The 21,322-nt window shown below is 39.7% G+C and overlaps 2 protein-coding genes across 5 annotated transcripts in view; both read right to left on the reverse strand.

The window, feature by feature from the left end:
• Nucleotides 1–495: 495 nt before the first annotated feature.
• ecm1b (extracellular matrix protein 1b) lies at nucleotides 496–7,454 on the reverse strand. Its single transcript, XM_080471843.1, has 11 exons — nucleotides 7,139–7,454; nucleotides 6,225–6,281; nucleotides 5,722–5,790; nucleotides 5,586–5,642; nucleotides 5,184–5,219; nucleotides 4,795–5,075; nucleotides 3,850–4,055; nucleotides 2,483–2,771; nucleotides 2,206–2,405; nucleotides 1,972–2,059; nucleotides 496–1,045 (listed from the first exon to the last, which is right to left on the reverse strand). The coding sequence occupies exons 1-11, from the start codon at nucleotides 7,206–7,208 to the stop codon at nucleotides 866–868; spliced, it is 1,533 nt and encodes a 510-aa protein (XP_080327969.1). The 5' UTR covers nucleotides 7,209–7,454; the 3' UTR covers nucleotides 496–865.
• A 2,928-nt stretch (nucleotides 7,455–10,382) lies between these two features.
• Nucleotides 10,383–21,322, reverse strand: part of rorc (RAR-related orphan receptor C) — a 21,164-nt gene continuing 10,224 nt past the window's right edge. For all 4 annotated transcript variants that reach the window (XM_080471875.1, XM_080471877.1, XM_080471876.1 and 1 more), the window contains 10 exons: nucleotides 15,703–15,788; nucleotides 15,016–15,157; nucleotides 14,561–14,917; nucleotides 14,371–14,472; nucleotides 14,172–14,293; nucleotides 13,237–13,369; nucleotides 13,042–13,149; nucleotides 12,853–12,963; nucleotides 12,424–12,533; nucleotides 10,383–11,822 (listed from right to left, as the gene is read on the reverse strand). In XM_080471875.1, the coding sequence (XP_080328001.1) occupies nucleotides 11,658–11,822; nucleotides 12,424–12,533; nucleotides 12,853–12,963; nucleotides 13,042–13,149; nucleotides 13,237–13,369; nucleotides 14,172–14,293; nucleotides 14,371–14,472; nucleotides 14,561–14,917; nucleotides 15,016–15,157; nucleotides 15,703–15,788 (1,436 nt within the window). In that variant the 3' untranslated portion in view covers nucleotides 10,383–11,657. The remainder of the gene's footprint in view (nucleotides 11,823–12,423; nucleotides 12,534–12,852; nucleotides 12,964–13,041; nucleotides 13,150–13,236; nucleotides 13,370–14,171; nucleotides 14,294–14,370; nucleotides 14,473–14,560; nucleotides 14,918–15,015; nucleotides 15,158–15,702; nucleotides 15,789–21,322) is intronic.

Consider the following 21,322-nt stretch of genomic DNA (forward strand, 5'->3'; position numbering starts at 1 on the left):
GTAGTATGTATCGTTGCCTTTAGTTTGCACAATAATAATTTCATATGGTTACTGGACTGACTTAAAAAAAAATTAAAAATCAACTTCTTTATTTATGTATTTCTTCTATAGCTGTTGAGTACTGCATTGCACTTGTCACAGCAAGAACATCTGGGTTTCTTCCATAATCTGAAAATATGAATCTATATTAGATTGGAAAAAACAACCCCAGCACTTAAAATGTGTGTGTGCATCTGTAATATAAGTGATATTTGATCAGAAACAAACCCAAATTGAAGGCATTTTACCACTGATTCTTTAATAACATCACATTTCAACAACAATTTGAATATTTGACATTTAGTTTTTTTCATTACTCTGCAAAATATATCTTCGCAAACTGGGTTATTATTTTATCATTAACAGTGACAATCATGTTCCCATCAGCGCCTGTCTTCACTTGGTATTGAAGACGTATGTACATATAGGGTCTAAGAAAGAAGACAACACAAGAGGAACATTTAAAAAAAAGTGTTTATTAGAACTGTTGCAGATATGATCTTAACCACATAACGAGAAACAAAAAGATCCCAAAGCTTTTCAAAAACCGATACAAAAATCCAAATATGCAAAAAGCAGCGCGTACCACTACTTTTTAGTGGTGGCACAGTGACAACAATCTGTTTGCAAATCTACATCCTTCGAAGGATAGTTATAAAATCAGAAGTGACTGCAATGCTTGTCATGTGATTTCAGATATCAGTAAATAACACTGGCAGCAGGTGAAGCAAGATTTTGGTCCACATTTTGAACTCTTCTGTCATCCCATTCCCTGCATGGGCCGATGCCTGGAGGTTCTGCAGCAAACACTCAAACGTTAAATTTTTTAGGAGAGAGGACATCTTCTCCTCATCTTCTGGTGTAAGACATTGACAGCTTTGGTGATGCCGTCCTTGAGAATCGTGGAGATGCAGTGTGGAGTTTCATGTGAAGGCATTTCACAGCAGCGGCGGACGGCAGGCAGCGGCCTCTTCACTGAACACACGTTCTTGGAAACGTCCACAACCTGATTTTATGGAGAGGCGGGCAAAGAGATAAACAAAAAACAACATCAGACAAACTGAGTTTGTCTAGATTTAACATAACATCACTTTTTAACATGTCGCTGGTCCATACTTTTGTATTTTATTACTTGAGAAACATATCCGGAGTGTGACCTTTTCTCTGTCTGAAACTGTTACACACATTCCCAACCCGCATATTGAAGGATTATTGTGTTCTCCTTTCTGGTCTATCAGAAATTCCTCAGTTGCTGTAAATCTGGAATTCCACTGCACATGTGTTAATAAAATATCACGTGGTCTTGCAACATGATGACAGAAAAGCTTTTTCATGTACGAATCTGCATACTTCTCATCCTCATTCCCCAAAACACAACAAAAACTTTTGAGGATGCTGCTTTTAAACCACTATGCGCTTTATAAACTTAGTTCTTACAAGCTTAGTCTGATGTCGCTCTTTGTAATTGATGACTCCCTAGTTTTTTTTAGCACTAATGTGTTTTTATGTCATTTTATTTAGTGTTTGCATTTCTATGGCGATTCCTAATATATTTATGTCCTATTTGTTTTACTTTTTAATTTCAATATACCATGCATTCTACTTTCATAGCATTTTCCTCTTTTACTGCATATTTTTCCATATACATACTTTTAATTTCTCTCTCACTTGATTTAATTAGTTTATTGTCAATGTTACTACCTCACATTAATTAGTATGGACTCTAAACTTTCAGTCTGTGTGAACACGTACATGTGTGTGTGAAAACCCTCACATACATAGGTGCAGTTTTCTCTGTGATGTATTTGTAAATCACCTCAGAGGTATCAATATTTTATCATTGGAAGATTTCTGTGTGAATATTTAAATACTGATATCTTTGTTTTTTTTGCTGTGATGATTTTTTTTTTTTAATGAGTCGTTTTAACTCACCTTCTGCATGAAACATGTCGTCTTCTCTTCTTCAGACAGAGGGCAGCATTTTTTCACAAACGCCTTGAGAGGAACGCCAACAGGGAATCTAAGGCCAGTCACAGTATTAATAATACTCACTGCAATAATTGTCATCACAGATTATGCACATATGCTGAGAAGAGTTTGAAGCAATTTCACAATGTCATAAGTTTGAGATTTCTGTTTTTCGACAGACCTACAGTTTGGTCTCACCTCTTCCTGATGATCTTGTGCGTCTTACATATTTTGGAGAGTGTGATCTCTTCGGTGGCAGACGTCAGATTATAGAATGGGTCGTGAGAGATCGCCTGAAAGCAGTTGTAGCGATCCTGTGCGTTCTCGGGTGAACAGCAGTTGAAATTAACCTCCTCTCCACTCTTAGGCTTGCAAAACTTGTCTAGTTCTTCACGCCACTGGAACACAGAACAACACGGTTATTCATACAGAGTAATTCAAATGAACACCACGTTTGTTGGTATTTTAGTTTCACCTTCTGGTCAGCACAGTGGAGCAAACCCTTCTTCTTTTTGCAGCACTTCTTGAATCCATTTTCCAAATGGTTGATGGCTCTGGCCTGTCGCGCCACCAGATCGTAGCCTTCAGCAGGCAGGCACTTGATGTTATAGAACGGGCGAAGCTTCTGGCTGTGGCACATTGACTTTACCGTCTCTGCGGTGGGTTGCCCAAGAGGAAAGTTCATGTCAACTTTCATGGAAGTGGGAGGTTTCTTCTGCTGCCTCCCTCTGTTTGCTCTGGCTCTATATTGAGTCACAAGTGTCCTGTAAGCACAAGGTCAGAGTCAAATATGTGTTTTGCAATTAGAAGTCTCTCAACACCCACCTACAAATCACATCCAGTCACTTTGTTTCTCTTTGAATGGATTATCAAAGATAAGGTCTGCACCTTTCTTGTTCTTTCTTTTTTGATCAGACAAAATGTTATGACCACTGAGAAGTGAAGTGAATATCACAGATTACGGTTTTATCGTGGCACCTGTGAGTGGGTGGAATATTTTGCAGCATGTAGGTACTTTGTTGTCAAGGTGCTAGAAACAAGAAGACTTGACGACTGTGACGATTTGAGTGAGTTTGATAAAAGGAAAGTTGTAATGGCTGAACAACTGACTCCGGTCTGCAGTCTTCGGTATATTTAAAAAGTGTGACAGGAAGGAAAAGAAGTGAACTGGCGACAGTCTCATGTTAACTCGATGCAACTCTGATGAAGCTATAATTTAGGAGATTGTTTCTGTGCATCGCTAGAAGTCATTGCATTGTGAATAATATAAGATAGTTACAGTGACAACCTCTCTTAATGCATTCAAATCTTTTCTTGGACTATTATAAAGGCTGACGAGCATATTTTGAGGCTGATTTTACAAAACAACAAAAACGTTCGAATGTGTGTAACACAAGGTGGCTTCCAGTTTCGAGAAGGTTTTTAGCGAATACACTGAAACATAAGATGAGCAGCTCAGAAGAATGAAGAGTATCAAGCTTTGGCTGCGGAAAGAACATTTGTTCGTAGAATCAGTAAATTGTATTTAGTCTTTTTGTGCACTGTTAGTTGGCCATAAGAAAAACAAAAACACATGTCAGACATAAGATTTGAGGAAAAACGTTTTTTTTTATCTCTTCTATAACATCTGCACTATGTTTTTGTAACATAACATTGTCTGAATATAATCAAAGTATCATCTTTCTGTTGATATTTTGAAATATTGAAGGCCACATTCTTGGCCCACAGCAAAAACAACCTTGATTCAATTGATGTAATTTTTTGTGGAATTTTTCTTTGTGGAATGTGTAAATGTATATATTATTAGATATTAATCCTCATTTTATTCATTTCACAGTGTACCTTTCGCAGGTGCTGGGGTCAAAAGTGAAGTTGACAGTTGGTGGAATTGGCTGTATTGGCATCAATTCAGTGGGATCATAGCTTGGGTTCGGAGCGTCGTTGTTGAAACAGTTCAATCTGTCTTGGCCAAACAGCCAACAGCAGTGATAAAGACGATCCTTCACTGACGCGTCCTCCTCACAAAACGAATCCACTGAGAGCTCCCACTGCAGTCCACACAGAGAGAAATACAGAAACACAGACGGTCAGTGTGCATGAGTTCAATACTTTGACAGAAAATCTGAATGCTTGAGGCTATACATCAGCTGAATAGACCACCTGAAGTCACACTCAGTCAAGAGACTATCTCACCCAACCCTGCAAACGCAAAGGTTTAAATGATCAAATGTTTTTCCAATCCACAAAAACAGGTTTGTTTTTGGTCTCACACAGCTTCCCAGCAGCTCATGCCAAGGCCTGTCTGTTATGTCTATCTGGGTTGCATTTAACGGGCTTATCAACTGTAAGTGCCTAAGGCCTTTGACTTTGGTTCAAAAATGCAAGTACCGTCAGCTCTGCAATGTGAAGAATGTTTCGTCTCTCTTTATGTTCTGAGGATGATTCCAAAACATGCAAAACAAAACACACCGTGTTTGGTTTGCTGCACCAGGCCTCCTGCATTAGTTAAGCCAATGATATGACGCCTGTGACTGACTTTTCTTGACGAGGGATTGCGTGGATCACATAAATTACATGTTATTGTATGTTTGAGGTCCCATTGGTTTTAATCCCAGCTTTTATCTCCGCAATTACTATTGCAGAGTTCTGAAGGCAGAATCTCCTCCAGTCAAATGGAGACCAAAAGAAAAAGAAATGGTGCAAGAAGACCGTGTCACACTGACATTGCGCATCTAAAACATGGCAAAACATTGCAGAATTGGCTCGAAAAAGACGTGAAAAACATACGGCCTGTGTGGCGCAACACAGTGTCACTTCCCTCTCCCACGTCCGGTTCCCTTTGCAGCATGTCCCAAACCAGGACTCGGCTGTGTTGATGGCGCTGGCCCTTCGTCTCAGCTGGCCATAACCAGAAGCAGGAAAGTAGGAATCTGGGTAGCGAGGACGATGGTCTCCATGGAGACAAATGGCTTGGAGATTTTCAGGCGTTGGCTTGCCGAGGGGAAACTGAACCTTATATTCCAGCATGGGAGGGCCTCCGAAAGACCGCGGGCCAAAACCTGGCTGACCTTTGAGAGATAAATACAAATCATCACACAGATTTATAAGTTTACGGGAGAAGATATAAAGGCAGTTGATTTTAGGGAAAAAATAAACAGTGTAAAGCAGATACATACGTCCCCTTGGTGTCAAACCTCCTGGTCTGAAACCCCCTGATAGGAGAAAATGTATCAATTACTTAGAATGAATCACAGAAAAAAATGATAAGAGACAGATTCTGTTTTTGACACACATGAGCTCAAGAGTTTAGAACTTTACTTTCTCTCTTGATGGGTGAATGTGACTAACACTGTAAAGCAGTTTGAGGGCAGTCAGTGGAAAAAGCACTATATAAGTGAACTCTGTTTACCATTTGATGTATGCACAAAAGACAGTAGCTCTACTTTACTTATATTTCATATTATGATTTTATGTTTCATATCCAGTCTGTTGGTGAAGCAGCTTCAATAACTGTGAGAGGAAGGAGGATTTAATATAACCTGCAGTAGAAATAAGCTGGTCAGTCGGTAGAATCTTACCTCTTTCCCTTGTACCATGTCCTGGTGCAGATATCATTATCTGCTCTCCAGGAAACTCTGAAAAAATAAAATATAGGGGTTTGGCAAAAACACGAGGGCTTGTTCGTTCCAAATCTATTTCCTAATAGTGGTCTACCTTCAAGATCTAAGAGCTCTGTCAAGTCCATTTCTCTTTGGAGCATGAATGAATCTGGGTCTTGCATCTCTGAATAACACACAAATGAAATCGGTATGTTAAGAAAACAAACATACAGAAAGATATACAGCCACACTGTCCTCAGATTTCTGGAATCAAATCTGACCTACATAACTGCAGTCTTGAGTCATGACTGCAACTTTCCCATAAGTGAAGTAATAACTGCTGACCTGAACTTGTGTTTAGAGCCCTACTCCTAACAGGCTGCACTATGTCTCCTGCAGCCACAGAGCCTATTATCATGCTGTTGTCAAGATTAAAGTAAACTTTTTGAGCGTAACTGATGGAGCATTCCTTCAACTTCAAGTTCAGTTTCAAGTCCCGACCCTGCGACGGCCTCCCCATTTAGAAGGAGCTGGCCAAATGCCACAGGGAACATGTGAGATTGTAATTAGGCCCTCTAGAAAAAGTGCACAAGAATGCAAACATATACATGCACACACCTTGCATGATTTTGTCAAGGTCATCGGTGACTGCATGCTGCAGCTCATCCCGGTCAACTGGAAAGTTGTACACAAAAACAGAAAGAGAGAGAGAGAGAGAGAGAGCGAGAGAGAGAGAGAGCGAGAGAGAGAGAGAGCGAGAGAGAGAGACCACCACAGAGTTATGCAAGACAATAGTTTTTGTTTGATAATCATGATGAGCTGCCAACTACAGTTAGAATATGAAGCGTTCTCACACACGAACATGTAATTATTGTATACTGTTGTTAGGATTGATAAGATTTAATGAGAAAACTGCAAGTTGTTACATAAATTCATAGACAGAATCACCACTGAGATTAAGTTCCTGTTTTATCAGATATGACTATTAAATAAAGTATCATAGTAGAAAAATTGTTTTGTCAGTTGCTTCTCATAACATAAAAATAACAGAAATGTAACTGAGACAATTATGGCCTCCAGTTTTTATGAAATAATGTATTGTAATATACGGTATTATACTACTGAAGCTGTTTAAGATTTCCATAAAGAATAAAACAGAAACACTTGACATATTTAAGTTTGAGATTGGGGAGGATTAACTTTTGCATTATTAGGAATTTAGGTTTACATAAGAAACATGTACGAAAAACTGTAACTCGGCAATAAGTATGGCGCACCACATTTTAAACAAATTACAAGTACTTGGCAGCAAAACACACATACCAATGGAGACACGCTTGACATCTAATCTGTGACCAGAAATGTTTATTTCTTTTAAAAAAAACAAACAAAAAAAATCTGTTCGCTGCGTAAAATAAAGGAACGTGAACGCAGCAGCGGAGGAAACCAAACATGGAGCCGGTGGTAAACAAACAACTAAGTTTGGCACGTTTAAAAAAAACAAAACAAGCAGAGAGTTCTATGGACCAAACCTTGGGAAGCGGAGCTCAGCACAACCAGGAGCAGTGTTGTGGGACAGAGGAGCAGCCAAGAGGAGCCCATCGTGAGGCTGATCCTGCCCGGTTCGTTCTGATCCGACCGGTCGGTGGTGGAAGCGGAGGAGCAGAGGCCGCCCACTACTGCGCGCTCAGCTGGGCAGCGGCGCTCTGACGCTCCGCTAATTGGTCCAACAGAAGCGGCTGAGCTGTCCGTCTCACGGAGAAAGAGGTCGGGACAGGCAGAAACAGGCAGCAGAACCGGACAAACACTTTTATGGCTGCTGTGGGGGTTTCAGGAGATGAGGAGGGAGGAGAGGGAGGAGAGGGAGTTTTTTCTACATGACTCATCGAGGATCCGTTATGATCCTGGGTGCTGGTAAATTATGAGCTGGACTTGATCCGACATGAAGCTTATTGTGATATTGTCAGTTTCAGGCATTTATCTTGTCAGTCTTTGACATTTAGATTTGGCTGCCTTGATAATCACCTCTTTGGCAGATGAGCATCAGTTCCCTAACATAAAATCATATGGAATAGGCCTCAAACCCTCAACTAGTATTGAGACTACACGATAGTAAAACGTCTGAAATGTCCCTTTAGCAGTCAGACATAATCTTACTATGATATTTATGTAAGGTTCGGAGGCTAGGATCAAGTTTTGATTTCTAAAATAATAGGACACTTCTCCTGGCCTCAAGATTGTTAAGTATTACTTAGTTTGGATGTAAAGTTGGGTTACATAACAAAGTGATATAGCTTGATAATCAAAGACACAAGTTCAGACAAACTTCCCAGAGGTCACCCATCATGCTTCACAACAAGAAGATTCAACAATATATCTTTCAGTATATTCTCAACTTCACATGAAATAAATGACTGTAGTATTCTGTGCAAAGGGCCGGTTGATTTGAATTGATGTTCAATAATCTATTGAAACACAATGAAATCCAGATAGTGTCATGAATTCACATCACAGTGTCTGGACTGGTCACCATGCGCAGGGGCCAGTTTTAAACAAGTGACTAGAAATTAGTACTTGAATACAGTTATTCGTTACTTCTATGGTAAGCAGTACAAGTTACTTGGTAAAGTGACTCGTGACTGTGTTGGTTCATCAAATGACTGATGCTCTCTTTAAGTTCAGCTCAACTTACATCACTTAGGTGGAAGTAAAGCGTTACTGTGCACAGCTTTTTTGGGGGGAGGAGCATCAGTACAAATGAAAAATGTACACAGGCACAAGGAGACCATACTCAATATTTGAATACATGAACGATGGATACATGCGAAATGACTTTGCATGACCTCTGTCACAGTGTGGAACCACTGTGATACTTTCTGGTATTTCCATGTTTAAAAGCTGCCTGGTTGGATATATCACCGTGTTACTTGTTGCTCCTTTCTCTGGAAAAAATAGGGATTTGTTGAAAATACATCCTTTATATCATTGAGAATTTCTGCTGAAGATGAGTAGTTTCCAAGCCCATGCTGAAATTCTTTTGTTGACATCCCTAGTAAATCATTAATGTAGTCTTTTCCGACTTTTTACAGTCCATCTGGATGAAATGTTACTCTACATGAAGACTAAACAGATCTGTTTCTGACTCCAGTGCATTTTGTGGAACAATTTCATACAATAACAACGTGTATATGTATATATGCATATTGGAAAGTGGTAGAGATTGTAGACTGCTTATACATTTTGTGCAAGATTCTCACGATGGTTGCAATTTATTGTTTACTCTTGTAAAAAGATATCAAATACCGTAAATTCCTTGTTATCTCTCACCGAGGCCAGGGTTACGGTTACGAGAAACCAAATGTGACCTCTGGACACTTCCTCCCACCAAAACGCAAACCAGACAAAAAGTCAAATGGCTTCTTATTGTACGCTACAGTTTCTATTTGGAATGGTTGTGCTGTCTTTTGAAATTCCTCAAATGGCCCAAAAAACTTGAAAAAGACTAAATGTTTTGTGAAACTCAACATTCTCTTTCATTCTGTAACAGTGGTGCACGACTGGAAACTTACTGTGCACGTCATGTAAAGAAATATAGTGATGTGGAATTAAAGGTGTCAAACAGTTTTTAGCCTCAGTGCCACATTAATTGGACCAAACTAGTAAAAATGATTTTCAAAGTTATAAAATACAAAACATACTCCAAATGATTCTCTTTGTTTTTGTGCATATTAATATTTTTTAAAAAGTTCACTTTTAATTAAATTTCTACTAACCTGATCGGTGCAATTGCAAGATTTTAAAAATGTCTTTTGTCTCTGAATATTGTTGCATTCAGATTTATATTGTGTTTATATGTAAGTATATAAGATCTGCTTGTTGATGCTAATGCTGATGATTTGATGTCACTGATATCAGGGTTGTTTTAACTACTGTTCTTAAGCGAATTGAATAAGACTTCCCCCTCTAGAAACTGTTGTGCCCGCTTCATGTTGACCATTGTTGAAAAAGACCCAGAGGTTGCAGGAATATACTCTTTTCATTTGTGAAGTCTGGTGAAATCACATTCATGATCTCATTCTCAGAGGTATCTTGACACATACAGGCAACGTGCCAGGGAAATCATCAGTTCTTGTATTGTGGTTTTCCTTCTATTTCGCTCTTCGATGGAAGAGAAAGAACATTGCAAGAATTGTTTACCTGCCGTCAAACCACAAAGACAAAAAAAAACCAAAACACTACATATGAAAGTTGTTCAAAAAAATTGCTTAATTGCCAAAAACCTGCTCAAAGAGACGCAGACAGGAGGTGCACTTAACTCTTAGTAGTTTTTAGAAGAAATATCTAAACCTCATCCAAGTGACACAGACCCTTTCAATATGCTTCCTCTTCACTTGGTTAGCAACAGCTTTTGTGTATGACAACTTTCCACTAACAATTTCTAAAAGTCACCACAGTGACTAATATTTCCGACTTAATTGCTGCAGCTGCAAAACAGTAATGTTGCTTAAGCGACCTTCTTCATCACGCTGCTGAGAATTAGCAGAAATTCAATAAATGATTCTTTTGTCTGGTTTGTCTCAGTTTTGCACCACTGATTTTTCACTGCATTTCAAGAAAGAACCAAATGAGATCATTACACTGTCCTGGTGTCACAGCTTCAGCAGTTTATTTAAAGGCTTACATAAAATCATCTCCATTAAAATCGCAACTGTCCTGGGAACAGAGAAAACTACACCTGGCAGTCCAGTATTTAATGCTGAAACCCCTCAACATTTCCTCTTCATTCAGGGCTTTATTGAAGATACACAAAGAAAACAACACTTGTGAGAGTTGATCACGGAGAGAAAAGTTAGCACACAGATGAAGATATTATTACCATATCTCGACATTTTACCTGAATATCAAGTCTACGTTTAATGCAAAATCTTTCCAAAGCTCAAAAATATTTAATATAAAAAAAAGCCTGCGAGGGTTTAACTAGACAAACAGAGAATAGTAAAGAGGTATTATAGAGGTACCACTGCCCTGCGAGATTTATTGGTCAATCTGTGACATCATCCTGAGGAGAAACTTTTCTACAGACATACAGACACAGAGAGGCATGTTGTTTCACGTTTGTTTTGATGTGTTCAGTTTGAAACTGGAACATTCAGCACCACATCGATTCCCCATATGACACAGCAAAACTGCAGCCAACAAACCTTTTGGAATAAAAACAAAACAGAGATAAAACAAGAGGACAATCCACCATGAGAGTGTGACTGCATGAAACTGATAAAATTTTGAGCAAATTGTTTTATTTATTGGGCTGCCAGCGGAATCCTTGTCAATGCTTGAAATATATGGTTTTACTCTTGAGTTACATTTTTTTGGAGGGGCATGATTACATGATTAAAAATTAAAACAGAAAACAGAATTTCCTGAAACTCTCTGTCGCCCCCCAGAGGCGGCCCACCTCACACTATGAAAGTACTACTTTTATTCATTTGGACCAGTTTGACTTTTTTGATGTGTTTTTTTTTTTTTTTCTTCTTCTTTTTTTATGATTTTTTTTAAGCAAATAAATGAGAAATAGAAACCTCTGAGCATTCAATCTGAACTACACAAAGTGTTACGTTACAAATGTCAGAAACGGTTCGTCTCAATTCCAATCGAAAAATGAATTTTCACACAAAAGAGCGGCTTTTCATTTCATGACCGGGGTGTTGCCTCTTTGAATCTGTACGTCTGAAACACCATGACACACGGAAACTATGACTGGACAGAATCACAACATTACAACCTGAGACAGAATGAATCATGTACTGGACTGATGACGAACTGTTAAAAAGAACACCAAAACGTCTCCCTGGAACAACCAACATCATCTTTTCAAGCTCAAAATATTGAATTTCACCTTTGATATAGATTACTACTAACATCTCTGTACCATTTCGCCTTCTTTGATTATTAATATTAGAAAAATATATTGTTTTCAGGACGTACTGGTTTTTAAAACAACATGTCGATGTGCGAGTGTGTGCCACTGTCTTTGCATTATCCAGTGAATGATCAGTGAGTGGCCCCTGGCAGCAGCTCGGCCTCAGACGCAAACAGCTCCTTGTAGAGCGGAGGGAACAGCGAGTGAGCAGTGAGCGGGTACCGCTGGCTGAACCAGCGCAGCTTCTCCATGTGCAGACTACACAGGGAACGTAACACTGCCATCCTCTGGTACAGCTGCAGGGAGCAAACACACCCGGGTTACAAATCTACTTCAGGCTGCAGAGAGCAAAGCACACATGCAGTATGATGGAAGGCTCTGAGGAAAAACACTTTGGAACTCCTTGGTTTGAAATGCCTTATGTAGTATATGTAATTTACTTGAATGTTAATTAATTTGAACACAAATGGGCAGTTTATTTAAGTATTTCCAGGCTCTTCTCTCTGGCATTAAATTAAACTTACATGTCAGTTGACTTATTATGTTTTTTTGGCATCACTCCCCATCAACAATTTTGATTTCAAACTAATTGGAGGAGAATTTACAAAGAAAAATGCCAACATTTTGCGTATCCGGCACAGCACTCTATGCACAGGAGACCTACAACTTCAAAAACTTTAATAAAGAAATGAATTAGAATTTTTTTTATGAGAAAAGCGATGGCTGATAGGCAGAACCAGCACAACACAGTTAAGAATGAAACAATAGAATGGAATCAACATCATACTACTCTATTGGTGTTTGCACTTTGATTACATTGTAGAGCCTGAGCACATGTGATGAATCTGTATACAGACACCTAAAGTGAAGACAGTGTGTATTTGTTCACTCTTGTACCTTGTCCATCAGATTTTCTTGGTGGTCTCTGTGTAAAATGTGTGTGAGTCCTAACTCCACACTTCTTTGCACCCTTTGCACTCTGCCTCTGTCCTCCAGACATGGACGGTCTGCAAAAAACAATATTTACAAAAACGCATTAACATTACTGTTTCTTAAACAATGTACTCTGCAAAACTGTCAATACATATTCATATTTAAAGGCAGAACTGTGAGCAAACATCTAGAAAAAAAGAATGTATGGGGTTGGAGTCCGGCCAGATTAAATCAACACGAAGAAATTAAGGGGGAAAAAAGCAATAAAAGTGAAATAAATCCATAAATAAATTCCCCCTCAATAACATCTATATACAATCATTAGTGTTGCCTGATGGACAGTTCCATAGATTCTCTGCAACACGACTGAGACACGGGTCGAGTGATTCTCACCTGCGTTGATCAGCACCAAAGCACTGAAGAGAGCGATCTGCTGCTCGCTGAGCTTCAGAGCACATATATCATGAGCAAAGTCAAACACTGCCATGATCAGATCACCACAGGCTGCAAGAAAAGACGCCGGTCAGCACCAACAGGTTACCATGTCTGTGGATTTTTCCAGATATCAGTCAGTGCACTCACCCAACGACTTGAAGATTTCAACTCTGGCAAACTTTCCATCAAAGAACACAGTGCTGTTCTCCGTGTTGAAGGCCCGACTCATCCTGACCAGAACCACCTCCATGGACCCTGTGTGGAAAAACAGCATAACGATGCATCAGTAAAGAGCAAAACCTTTTGAGACTAGTGTGCATACTTGTGAAATGAGAAATTCACCAGTTTTCAAGAGAGCAATCTGGTCGTTCTGGCTGAGCATTCGGAAACCTGGGATGTGTTTCGCAAACTCCACCACATACTGCACAGCGTCAGTCAGCCGGGTGGCACAGTACTGCCACATCTCATCCACTGACTAAACGACAGTGACACACAGGGGAAAACTTTTTTGTCAAGTGATTATTTGCAAAACAACCAAAAGAGGAAAGAGCACTGAAAATGTGTGCTTGAGTATATTTGTTTTGAAAAAGATTTAATTGTACTAAATTACAAGAGCTTTTAGAATTGTGATTGATCTGTCATCCAGTGTGTGTCTGTGTTATTGCGTTTAACATTTGCTTTATTTTTGGGTGTTTTTACTGTTTCATACTGTAAAGCATCCTTGAGTTGCATTATAAGCACACAAAATGTATTCATTTATACTCCTGGCTTTGGTCGTAATGCAGCTGAGGGGTTGTATGTATCCTACAAATTCCCGCTGATGCATATTCTTCACAACCAAATATCGTATTGGAAGCAATATATACTACATAATCTCTTTATACGCTTCTAGTGCAGGAGTGGTGAAGTAGATTACATGGTGTCAATTGATGTTATGAATAAGTAAACTTACAACTTTGGGAAAACTACAAGCAGCAAAAAGTACTTGAGAATGGTAATTTGTTAATCCCTCTGCTTAAAGCAATAAATTAAAAGACCTGACAAGTCATTCCCACTCAATTCACTGGTGAAGGTCTTGTTATGTATCGCTCTATTTGCCACCTCTTCTTTCTCTTTGACAAGGACAGAGGAGGAGAGGGGGAAATAAGTGAAGATATTCTGTGCTTTCACTTTGACTCATCAAAAAAATGTGGCTTCGTGACATGAGACATGGCATGTTTTCAGTTGAGACTGAGAAGAGATCAAAGAGGAGTGAAGACAGAGAAAGTCAGGTGTACTTTGCTCTGGTAGGATTGGATCTCCACTCTGCTGAACAGCTTTAACTTGAGAGCCTGCAGCTCCTCCACTCTGTACTGGCTGGTCTCTCTGTGGGAGCGCACGATGCTGGCACAAAGATCATCTGAAGAGAAGGAGAAGATTGTAAACGCTACAAATATAACTCAGTGTCCTGCATCATTTTAGGTCCTGTTTGTTCACCTATGTTTCGCAGAGAGTGCGGGTAGACGCTGTAAGGATCCTCGAAGGAGTTGTAGGAATGAATCGCCATCAGATCATGAGGGGATTGTCTGGAGTCAAACCCTTTGGTAACACAGAAACAATGAGATCTTTGTTAGAAACCGGGTGAGGTTGATGAATAGAAGTGCAATGAGTGAAGTGTGTGCCTCACCTCTTACGTCAGGGTGTCCGCCGTTGTCTCCCCTTCCTTGGGATCTCATAGTGGGAGAGACACTGGTGCTTCGGTAGATCATACCGGACACCTGCGAGTCGTTCGGGGAGCACAACAGGTATGGGTGAACGTCAGCTGCATAGTTTAACAGCTCGGCGTCCCCGGTGTAGGGGTACGCAGAGGAGATGGGCTGCAGGAGTTGGGGGGCTCGGTCTTGACGATTCTTGGTGCCATACGACAAGACGGGCTGGTTTTCTCCCTGGAGCTGCTGTTGCTGCTGCTGTTGCTGTCGGTGCTTTGCCACCTCGGCAATCAGAGAGTCCCTTTGACGTTTGGACATTCGACCAAACTTCACGGCTACAAGAAAACCCAAAGAGACAAACAAAGAGCATGGTGTGAATTAAGAATAAAGTGGCTTCATTAGGTGTTCAGTGAGTGTCTTTTTCATGTCTCACCATCTCTGCTCATGCCCTGTGCCAAACACTTCTGCAGACGGCAGTGCTGGCAGCGGTTGCGGCTGGCTCGGTCGATCTGACAGTTACTTTGCCTTGAGCAGGAGTAGGATACAGTGGGCAGCTGGCTACGCCGGAAAAATCCCTGCGAGCAGGAGCAGCCACGTACAACACAAGCATTATTTGTGCATGGGACACCCAGAGATTTTGGTTTTTTGAAAGTAAAACAAAAAAGGCAATTTGTGAAATGGTTCTTTAGTTTTGTTGTGAAACATATATGCTTTGTCACCAAGTCTGCGTTTCAGGATTCAAAGTTGAAATTTGGGATGCGAAACCTCTCCATTAGAAAAATAAAATGTATTCTTTAAAAGTTGTGCTTTAATGGCGGCTAACATTATAGGATCACAAATGATTCACTGAAGGCAGAATAATTGGAAGTTGAAGTATTGGTTGCCAGACTGTATATCTTAGCCTGGTAGCATTAGAATAACTTGCTACAGTAATTAAATGAGTGAAACATTCTGGATGGACAAGTAAATCATAATTCTATCCAGTAGGATTGTTGCTGTGGGGTCAAATCCATCCGTGTGTGTGTGTGTGTGTGTGTGTGTGTGTGTGTGTGTGTGTGTGTGTGTGTGTGTGTGTGTGTGTGTGTGTGTGTGTGTGTGTGTGTGTGTGTGTGTGTCTCACCTTGCAGCCTTCACAGGTAATGACTCCATAATGCACTCCAGAGGACTTGTCTCCACAGATCTTGCAGGGAATAATTTCAATCTGAGCTGCAAAATCACAAAAGTAAATTTTGTGTCAATATTTATTTAAAACAACTTTGCTTTTTCTGCACAGTTGCCACAGAATAGTGAGTCAGATAAATAGGAATTGGCCATCAGTGAATTCCATAATGACCTCATAATGTCACCTCCTCACGCACTCACACCGTGTGTTGCCATGTGTTGGTCAGACATCACAAGCAACAGGGATCGAACTGTTTTTAATCTTCATGGTATCTGCTACGATTTCAGGAAAATACAAAAATACTGCTATTTTTTTCTTCACTTTTAATAACTTACATTTGTAAGTTATTAAAAGTGAAGAAAAAAATAGCAGTGAATAATGTCAAGATCAGTACTGACAGCAAACTGTTTTTGTCTGTTCTTGTTGAATATGACAACACATATCTTTAACCAAAGACGTAGACTGCAAAGTGATTCCCACCATGAGAACGTGAAGCTGTACTTCCCCTGTTGTGTGACCATGGCAAACCAACAAGGTATTTTCCTCTCTTAAACACCTTTTGTTCTTCCTGATGAACAAAATAACATCAAATGCATTAAAAAGAGAGTCTTCTGAAGACGTGGAATATTTGCAAATGGGGAAATGCGGAGAATACGAAGATGTCAACCTCAGAGTCCTTTCAAGTGGTTGCCTTGCTTCTCTTTCGGTCTGACTGTCCCTCTTTCATGTCAGGTCTTTCTTTGTGAATCCCTCTCTGTCTCGCTCATAAAGGACACTGCTGCCAGTAATGCACTCTCTCCTTCATCACTGCCAGTAATGGCCATCCCCCCCACCCCACCCCACCCCCCCACTCCCCGTACCCCTGATCTTTGGAGTCTCACACCCACCAGCCTTAGAATCAGTGGCGATTTTTCTCACAATTAGAGATCATTTCATTCAGTCAAACCTGTACCAGACTGTACAGCAGCTTTATCACATATCATGTGTCTGTATGGACCCAATCCACAGCCAGCGAGTACCAAGTACTCTATAAACACACAGTAATCTTGTTGATCATCTTTTACAGCCGTCTTCTCGCTTCCTTCCACAAATGCTGCAAGTGTGTGAGCGTTCACTGTCAGACACACTCTTATGTGTGCACGTTGATGATATTTATATGCCAGAGTATTTGTGTTTCCGTGCATAACTGTGTCAGATTTCTTCAGAAGTGTGTGTTAGTGTGTCAGTGTGTGCCCTCTTTATCGTATGCCAAAAGGATTTCCTAAAGGCTTCCGATTGGAGGACGGGCGGTCTGAAGCACGAATAAAAGTGATACATGAGACAAACATGTGCGATGAAAGAGAAACATGACCGGGCCATTGATAAGACCGCAGATCTTATTAATTATATGCAACTGATTAACCTCAAGATTCACCATGATAATAGTGAAGAATTTCAAAGAGTCAACCACTGTAAATCTCACTGAGATGTTTTGGTTTGAACCACAATACAGAAAAACGATTTTTTCCAAGGGTGGTGTTAATTCAGACACAAGAAGAAAGAGCCCACACCCCCGCCTTGTAATAATATATTGATCTTACCGAAAATCTAATCACTTCAATGGTGTCTCACTATCTAATAGCTCACCGATTGTAGGCTTATCCTGTCAATCACTCAACAAAAAAACAAAGCAACAGCAATGAAAACATACACCTCAAAGTTAAAATGGATGAGTGTATGATTGTGGGTCTGTCTGATGTGCAGGATCAGCACAGAGAACATCGGTGGTCTGTTCTTTCTGCTATTTCAGTTCTGATTGTCAACCTCAAACAACAGGAAATCCATTGTGACCCACAACCTTTCGCTGTTCACTCACTCACCCATTCACACACATGAACACACAGCAGTCACGCACACAGTTCCTCCAACAACTTTCCAAAGCAATTGCAGCTCAGGTAACTCAAATAAGCAGAGTTTGGCACGGTGTGAGTAGCCCAAATTAACATATCCTTTGTTTTAGATGCAAAAAGTAAAAAAATCAAAAAATAAATACATGCTGATTTTTAAAGCCTGAGAGTAACGGGACACCTGAAAGTGGAATTTGAAAGAGCAATCATTTATGATCAACATCGGTTGTGTGAGCGCTTTTGTCTTTATCAGCAGCTACAGACCAAACAAACCCAGCATCTCCCTGCGTGTACACGCAGGACAGGAAGAGATAAAAATATGACACTGCTTTTATTTCTTCCTTTAGTGGCTTTCTCAGCCAGAAATGATGAACTGATTGTGTTATCTTTGCAAAAAAAAAAAGCGAACTGTTGTATGCCGAAAAGGAATTGTTCATATACTGTAGCATAAATTGCTCTTGAAAATGTACAAAACATAATCATGATGAGAATTCATTTTAACTTGTACAGAATATCCCTTTTACAACATTAAAAGTCACTTCAGAATAATCTGAGCAGCGCAGGAAATGAGCTCAATACACAAAGAAAATTGACTCAGCATGACTGAGGAAACACTGATCAGCGATCAAAACCTAATGTCTCTGTGGATCTTCTCTATTCACTCTGATAACCCCTGAAGGAATCTATGAAAATTGTTTATTTTGTTCATTAGTGTATTTGAATTTCTTTTCTTTTTTTTTTTCAAACTCAACATTTTAGATTCCTACTGTTCTCCTCTGACTAAACTAATCGAAACACAGCACACAAAGCTGTGTGAAACCAACCTGCCCACTCCAGAGGGCCAGTTGGATGTGTCCCCACGGCACAAGAAACATGAAAATAATAAGTAACGTTTACCATCTAATTAAACAGAAGAACCTCAGAGACCAGGAAAATCAATTTTATATGCTCCAAAGAAAACTCAAACCCCAATCAATAGAATTACCAAACACCGCGATTCATCTCGTGTCACTTTATCAACACACTGGAAAGTTTTTCAAACAAATATCACAACACTTTCCTTTATTTTGACCCCAAAATTATTCAAACAGCCCCTGTGGCTGCCTCAGACGTGCTCTTTTCATTTTGAGTGTAAAACCTTCAAGCGGAGGCCTAAAAGATATTCTCAGTTTTGAAAGGGTTAATGTCTTTGTTTAAACCTGCATATCGTCTGCTACGTGTCGACCTAAAAGATGGAGGAGTTTTGTGTTCACAAACACTTCCAAGGGATGGAAATATTTCGAATTGTCAGTGAAAATAAAAGAGTGCCACCACCCACGCTTCCGCACCGAACAGTATACCACGCCACACAGAGATGGTCTCACAGTCTTTCAATCAGTATATTTCAGCGATCAATGACACACTCATGTGAACTTTAAAAGCACTGGAAAAACAAGCGCAAGTTCCCATTTTTTTGGCAAAAACAAAGTCATATCATTTCTGGAGACTTGGACATTGATTTGGGGCTTAACGTGTGCGACTTGAAGAACCGAGACGATCTCTTGTGTTTCAAGTCACAACCGAGAACACTGAAATTGAAAAAAAAAAAAAAAATGCAACTGGGCAAATTATAAGAGGAATAAATCCATTTTAATCCATGGTTTTAATAATGGTTTGGAGGTTTCGAGGACGGGGGATTTAAACAATATAGATGCAGATCAGCCGCTTCTCAAATCATCAATGTCTGCCTGAAATCTCCTCGTCAGCAGTTTGTTTGTTGCACTGTAAACGGACAGAAAACCTCAACTTTCCTTTGACGGAAACTTACCTTTGGTACATACGCAAGTAGGAGTGCAAACACAAGTTTGTATACCCACATTGCACCCATATTAACACACGCACGCACACACACACACACACACACACACACACACACACACACACACACACACACACACACACACACACACACACACACACACACACACACACACACACACACACACACACACACACACACAATGTTACACATGCTTTTGCGTAATGGATTGCTTACGTAGGATTAAACACAATTCACCAGCACATGTAGAGACATGTTTAATCGCTTTTTACTTTGTATTTTATTTCTTTTTTTTCCAGAAAGAGCCATCTGTTTTAATATTCTGTAAAATTTACATCACGATTTCAAATTAGTCTTGCTGAGGTAACTGACATATTTCAACAGTTTTAGAATTTCAGTTACGTGGGAATAACTGCACAAAACATTTTTGATTATCATTAGTACACCACATTTTTCTAAAGAAACAGCTGAACATCACACTTCATAATAATGCATGTGTTTTATTTGTGTTTACAAATATAGTTAATAACAAAATTGTATTATATATAATATCATGAGCAACTTTAAAATGATTTTTCCTGCTAAAAAGAGGAGCCGAGGACTGAATTAGGAGTACTTTTCTTCTCTCATTTGAATATTTTTAATAAAATGTAATGTAGCACTAGAAAATGTAACCTGGACAAAAGAGAACAGGAAAAACAATATTGCTAACCTGTTCCAATAACACGTATTGAAGCATTGTTTCATGTCAACATTTTGACTGTTTAGTTGATTTACTCATTTTCTCCCAAGTCGAAGTTTCTTCACCTGTTTGCGCGTCCATGCAGAAAAAGCTCGAGACCCGAAATCCTCAGGTGAAATTAGATGCATCACCTGCTAATGTGTTTAATAAAATGTGTGTTTTTTGTTTCGATTTTTAATGGGAATACGACCAAGTAAACCACTGCTCAGCAGACGTACTGTAAATCAATGTGTTACAATCAAACTGTGCTGGCTGCTTCATATATGTGTGAACTCCTTTTCAAGTGATTCCCATTAATTATATAACAACAATAAATACATAAAATTTAAATCCAAACTGATCTGAACTCCAATTAGCATCAGATTTAACTTTGAAGCTGAATTTGAAGGTGTCTGATGGAGGTAATGTTTTGAAAGTAGTAAAAGCGATGAATCAGCTCAACTGCTGCATTTAATTTCACCATATTTTGGGGGAGAATGTGTCACCTGCGATTTTGAAGTTTTCTTTGATCTGAAGCCAAACGCCACTGCAGCTTTGGAAGCGCGGTGCAGGTTTGTGCACCCAGAGGAACAAGGAAATCCTATCTGATAAAGACCCTGCACAAGAATTCAAGCTGAAAAAAAGAAAAGCTATTCTGAATGTTGGGCTGTGGGAATTAGGATTAGAGCTGTGAGAGTGGAACAATGCGTTGTACTCCAGCTGTGGCAAAGACACAGGCGTATGAAGCTATATTTTCATCAGTTGGAGCTTGATTTCCTCTTGTGCACGCATACAGTATCCACGCACAGCTGCAGGGCAAAGATATGATGCATGTATTCGGCATCAGAACAACAGCTGTGCATCGGTGTGTGTGTGTGTGTGTGTGTGTGTGTGTGTGTGTGTGTGTGTGTGTGTGTGTGTGTGTGTGTGTGTGTGTGTGTGTGTGTGTGTGTGTGTTGCAGCGAGACAATTGTGTATGTAATTTGTCATTATGAGGCTCTTTGCTTCTTTGCTGCCTCCTTGACCAATGATAACTGTTGAATTTCTGTAGTTGGGAAATTTACTGTTTGAGAAATTAAATGAATCATCTTCATCAACTTTGATCACAGTCTTTCGTTTTGTCTGCATCCTGTCTGCATCGATCTTCTCTGA

This window comes from Lipophrys pholis (assembly GCF_963383615.2).
Source record: "Lipophrys pholis genome assembly, chromosome: 9".
In the NCBI taxonomy this organism is placed as follows: Eukaryota; Metazoa; Chordata; class Actinopteri; order Blenniiformes; family Blenniidae; genus Lipophrys; species Lipophrys pholis.

What these genes read in the sequence shown, in the direction of transcription:
- ecm1b (XM_080471843.1), bottom strand. Translation starts at nt 7,208, where the DNA reads ATGGGCTCCTCTTGGCTGCTCCTCTGTCCCACAACACTGCTCCTGGTT. An exon ending in AGAGCTCTTAGATCTTGAAG is followed by an intron (nt 5,643 to 5,721) that starts GTAGACCACTAT and finishes TTATTTTTTCAG; the next exon opens with AGTTTCCTGGAGAGCAGATA. An exon ending in ACATGGTACAAGGGAAAGAG is followed by an intron (nt 5,220 to 5,585) that starts GTAAGATTCTAC and finishes TTCTCCTATCAG; the next exon opens with GGGGTTTCAGACCAGGAGGT.